Below are 5,582 nucleotides of genomic sequence, written 5' to 3' on the forward strand. Positions count from 1 at the left end.
AAAGAAATATTGCCTATAGCAGATATTCCGTTCCCAAAGGAACAAATGAATGACTGCAGGCCGCGGAGGGACACTGCGATATAAACATGCCGCACGCATACATGTGTGCACACACGAGTGAACGAACTAGTTAGTGCAACAATACGCAGTTCTCACACTTGTCTAACCAAAGCCGAGGTCCACCATCCCTAGCCTCATCTTGCTAAGCTGCCAAGACTCCTATCTCATCTTGTCCCTGCCAATCAAAGTTTCTTTCCTGAGCCCCAGCAGCCAAGCTTTCGTTGTCACAGGGGGCAGCGGATCATCTCCCCTCCGCTCCTCCTACCCTGAGCTCAGCAGATTCCCAGCCCTCTCGGAGGAGGTCAGCTGACCCGGGGCAGGCGCCTGGCCCTCTTCCGGGGAGGCACTTTTACCGGAGCCTTCGGTGGGAATTGTCAGCATTCCGTTCTCCCAGAGAGTGGGATGTGAATCTGGCCTGTCTTTATTAATTGCAAATTAATGCTAGGCTGGGTGCTATTTTCGGCCATGCTTCTACGGAGAAAGGAATGCGATCCGAAAGACTGCACCGCGCTCATTCCTTCTGCCGCTGGGCTGCGGGAGTATTTTTAGAAACCGCACCCTCTTGCTGTGGTCAGATAAATAATTTCCCAAGGCAGATGTGCTCTCTGTGAATTGTCCTCAGGCAAAGGAAAGAGGAGCGGGCCACACAGCTCACACCAATCACACCAAAATCACAGCAACATCTAACAAGTTTAAACCAGAAGCCTCTTTAGGGGCTTCCTGGGCTGCTATCCTGCTTCCTTAAACACAGGAGACGTGGGCCGGCAATGTGACAACGCCCCCCCCACACACACACACTCTTATGAAGACCTTGCTGCTCACATCTGGTGGGTTGGTTGGTAGCACATTTGTACCCATGCCCCTCTAGGCCCAGGCAGCGATGGCCCCCTTATTCGCACAGAGGCCAGCTTGTGGCCATGTGTCTGACTGCTTCTGTCAGCAAGTGTCCTTTCTAAACACGCGTCTGCAAAGCGCTGAGTCAGGAAGAATGGGGCCCTGTACAGCCGGAAGACAGATCAACACCAGCTGAAACACATTCTTAAGAACCCTTGGAAGTGGGTGTGAGGTGATGAAAAGGGTTTGCCTGGCAGTCAGACATGTGAGTTCCAACCCTAACTCCTGTGCCCCCCAAATCAAACTGTTCTAAATGCCAACATATGCCAGGCACCACGGGACGCTCTGGGAGAACAAAGACACAACAAACTCCTGATTCATGGTTCGATCTCAGGCACCATGCCTTAGACGTTCTGGGTCGGAAAACAACCCCCAACATGTTTTTTCAAGTAGAATAACAGGTCTTTGTGGAATTCTTGGAAACAATGGAGAAAACAGTAAATACTGGATTTTTAAATGGAAAGATTTTCTTTGTTGGGCGGGGTTCGAGCGCTCGTGCATGCGTGTGCATGCGCGCATGCGTGTATGTTCCCAGCTTGGGAAAGGCCAGGCGCCGAGCAGAGATTCCTATTAGGAAAAGGGCAAAGAGACATACAGGACCAAACGCGAATTTTGTAAAGTACTGTGTGTGCGACTTGGCTACAAAAGCATAGGACCCCAGGTTGAAAACCTGGTCCCCAGGAGCAGCTCTCCGTGAAGCCACTGCTCCGTGGCGTTTGCAAAGGGAATTTCTTCCAGGCTGCTGCCCCTCTGTCCCCTATACAATTACTCTCTGAATTCTAGCCATTCTTCTCCTCTATTAGGGAATTAGATGACTCCACAGGAAGCTATACGCTTATCACTTCTGGGACTACACCACGGGACCAAGAGGTCACACTGAACTACAGAACCCAATCCCCAGGCGAGAGGCTCACATTCCAGACCTTGTAAAGACTACATTTAGTTCCGAGGGCTCTGGGCGACAGGTGGCAAGGAGAATCTGGGCAGAAACTCACTGAGATCAATGGATGGTACAAACCCCATAGAAGGCAAGACTCCAATCGGGCAGCAGGGCCCAGCCACCACTCCCCTGGGGCCACTTGTCCCAGCAGCTGGTTTTCCTTACCATGCTTCCTCCGGGGACCAGTCATTTACCAAGCTCTTGGGTGGACAGAGTTAAAAGTGCTGTCCATTTTTATTTGCCTATATTTTTAGATACAATCTTCACATTTGTTACCAATGCCTACAACTGGCCCACAGAAACGCTAAGGAACACTCACTGGAGATAACGAACAAATCAACCCTAGAGACAGAGCTAGCCTCCCTTACTTCAAAGGGGAAACTAAGATCAATGGGTGAGAAATTTACCCCAAATCCTGCCATCAGTAAGAAGCGAAGCCGCAGCATAAACCTAGGCTTTCCAACTCCAGAGCACAGACTCATTTGTACACAGTGATTTCAACAGTGGTGGCACACACCTTTAATCCCAGCACTCGGGAGGCAGATGGATATCTCTGTGAGTTCGAGGCCAGCCTGGTCTACAAGAGCTATTTACAGGACAGGCTCCAAAGCTACAGAGAAACCCTGTCTCGAAAAACAAAAACAAACAAATAAACAAATCTTAGCATAGAGAAAGAGAGAATACCTTGGAAAGGCCCCCGGAGCAAGGCTGCAGCTGTTACTACCACCTATTTTGTGACTGTAGAAACTGGGTTCTGTGGTTTCCCATTGTCAAGGAGCTAGGAAGCCCCACAGCCCATAAGCTGTCCCCCCGTTTCAATTCTGGGGTCTGAACCAGGGCTTCATACATGATCAGCAAGTGCTCCACCACCGAAATATAGCCTCAACCCATAATTGTTTAACTTGATAGTTAGTGTTCCTTCTAGAATAATCCAAAAACTTGCTGGAAAGGAAAAGAGAGACCTTGAGATTTCACTTCCTGTTCCTAGGGAGAAGGACTTCAACCAATTGTTTTCATCAGACTTTATGGACAGAACAAAAATATGTGATTGAAGCCAACTATTCTGTTGAGCGGGGAGGTCATGGGGATGTGTCCTTCAAAGACTGTCAAAGGACCCTGATGGCTGAAGGTTGATTGTCATGTTCTACAAACAGAGTCCAAACTCCAAAGCAGCTCCATTCTTCCAAGCAAGGATATGGTTCCATCACACGGCCATCAACAAGACAGCAGCATCAACAACAGAAGAGGAAGATGTAAGATTGTCCCTATGCCTTTTCTAGTGACCAGGGTCGAGCCATTCACGTCACAAGTGTCCAACCGGAGGGGGCTCCTGCAGGGCCGGGAGTGTTGAGGCCATTTCATAATGAAACCCATACAGCGAGCTCCGTTTATTTTGAAATGATGTTTGCTTATTTTGCAGGACATCCAGACTGCTCCCCAGGAGGCTCTTCAACCCTGGAGAGCTTTCTCCAGCTCCAGTGGCAGCCAGAAAAAAAGTGAACTCCACCACAAATCCCCCCCCCTTTTTTTTTTCTTGGAACAGGGTTTCTCTGTGCAGCTTTGAAGCCTGTCTTGGCACTCGCTCAGCAGACCAGGCTGGCCTTGAAGTCACAGAGATCCGCCTGCCTCTGCTTCCCGAGTGCTGGGATTAAAGATGTGTGCCACCACCACCCGGCTTCCCCTTTCTTTTCTGAAGACTGATTTCTAATTATGTGTATACACACATGTCTGGTATGCAGACCTATGCACATGTGAGTGCACTTGTCCACAGAAGCCGGAAGAGGGTGTATGATCCTCCGGAGCTGGGATTACAGGTGCTTGGGAGCAGCCCAATGTGGGTGCTATAAACTAAACTCAGGTTCTCTAGAAGAGCAAGTGTTCTTAATTGGGGGGGGGGCATCTCTCCAGACCCCAAGTCACTCTTTCTGAATAAATACTACCACCATTGTACCCAGCTCTCAGTCCCATAGTTGGCTCATAAGTGAGAGAAAGATGAGGGGTGGGGGGTCACAGAGACGTGAGCCGGGAAAGGCTGCTAAAGCGGGTGTGAGCTGTTTGCCTGTACCGTAGCCCTGACCTTCAGCACTTGGGGAGTGGAGGGAGGAAGGGCCCTTTTGTCATATCATAGCTGCATAGGGATAAGGAACTGGGCTGTCAACCACTGTTATCTGGACATGTTTTCTAACCTGTTTGTGCCTCGGTTTCCCAATGTGTATGCGAGTTATAAAATAAAAACTGCCCATCTCATAAGCTGTCTGAAAGAGGGACTTATGAGAATCTTAAGTAAATGGGAACTTAAATACATACATACACACATGCATACATAGGAAATGCATATGTCACCGAACTACATAGGAAATACATATGTTACCGAACTACATAGGAAATATGTATGTCACCGAACTACATAGGAAATACGTATGTTACTGAAATACATAGGAAATATGTATGTCACTCTTGTGATAAGAATTCCAGATTGTGCACTTCCTGCTGGCAGGGACTGTGTCCCTTGCTGTCCTAGCAGGGAAAAGAGAGTCTGGTAGGTAGTAGATTCCTTAATGCCTGCTGGCTGAATTAAATGAGCTAATTGCTGGGAGTCTTTCCCAGAGCCTGCCTGCCAGCAGAGGGAGTGGCTGCCTGAGATCCAGGCCTAGGGGAAGCCACACCCACCCGCCACAGCTGGGCCTTGTCTGAGCTTTACCTTAATATTGCAGTTATCATCCAGCAGTATATTCTCCAGCTTCAGGTCCCGGTGGACCACACCATTCTGCAATAAGAAAACAGGAGAGAGGTGAACAGGAGTGGGTGAGATGACATACGGCAGGAGAACTAGGGGGAGGCGGGGCAGAGGGGACAATCTGACAGACCCTCCCTGGTGGTCTCCACCTCCATCCTTCAGGCCTGCTCCCGCTGTCAGGATGCTCCCCAGACAGCGCCCAGCGACAGGAGCACATTACTCACTTGCTGTGTGGTTAAAGGAAAAATGACTGGAATCCATTCTCCCCCAGAGCCTGTAAACCAGCAGGGGGATGCTTTTTGGGAATGTAATTCCGCTGTACGAAAGCAATATAATCCCAGGCAATGCAGACCTGGTCTGAGATGGGATCCAGGGGGAGCAGCAGACATCTCTGCTGGGGACATGGAGCATAGGGCTCCAGGGACAGCCTGCCTGCATGTCTGTCTGTCTGCCTGCCTGCCTGCCTGCCTGCATCCCTCATGCTGGAGAAAGGCCTGACCCAGTCTCCCGAGCTCTGTCTGGAATACTTCCGAAGCAGCCAGCCGGAAAGACTTGGAAGTCCCTCTCGCCACTCTGCAGGACGCGGGACTGATGAAAGGGAAGAGGTGGTTGCCCGCCAAAGAGACCAGAGCCACTGGGGACTGTCATACCATGTACCCTTTTCATTCAGGAGAGCTCTGACCAGTCTGGGAGCTGAACTTTGGAGCAGCCAGCCAGTTTAAGGGGAAGAGGACACCAAAGGGCTGAGGGCGGGGCTCTGCCCAGCAGCCGTGCTTGGTCTGCGTAAGTCTCCCAGAGATGGGAGGCAGAGAGAGCCATGAACTGGAAGAAATGCCTGGGGTTGTGTGGATGCGATGTGGAATGGGCTCCCAACCAATGGCTTCCTCAGAGCAGGCTGCCTTGTTGAGCAAACTGACGGGCATGGCTACTGTCGGTTCTCTGTGGTGCGTG

At 50.4% G+C, this 5,582-nt stretch overlaps 1 protein-coding gene across 1 annotated transcript in view; it reads right to left on the reverse strand.

Annotated features, from left to right (window-relative positions):
- Nuak1 (NUAK family kinase 1) overlaps positions 1-5,582 on the reverse strand; it is a 67,528-nt gene that overhangs the window by 14,972 nt on the left and 46,974 nt on the right. The window contains exon 4 of the mRNA XM_005358241.3: positions 4,596-4,661. Coding sequence (XP_005358298.1) covers positions 4,596-4,661 — 66 coding nt within the window. The remainder of the gene's footprint in view (positions 1-4,595; positions 4,662-5,582) is intronic.

Source organism: Microtus ochrogaster, chromosome 24 (assembly GCF_000317375.1).
Source record: "Microtus ochrogaster isolate Prairie Vole_2 chromosome 24, MicOch1.0, whole genome shotgun sequence".
Taxonomy (NCBI): domain Eukaryota; kingdom Metazoa; phylum Chordata; class Mammalia; order Rodentia; family Cricetidae; genus Microtus; species Microtus ochrogaster.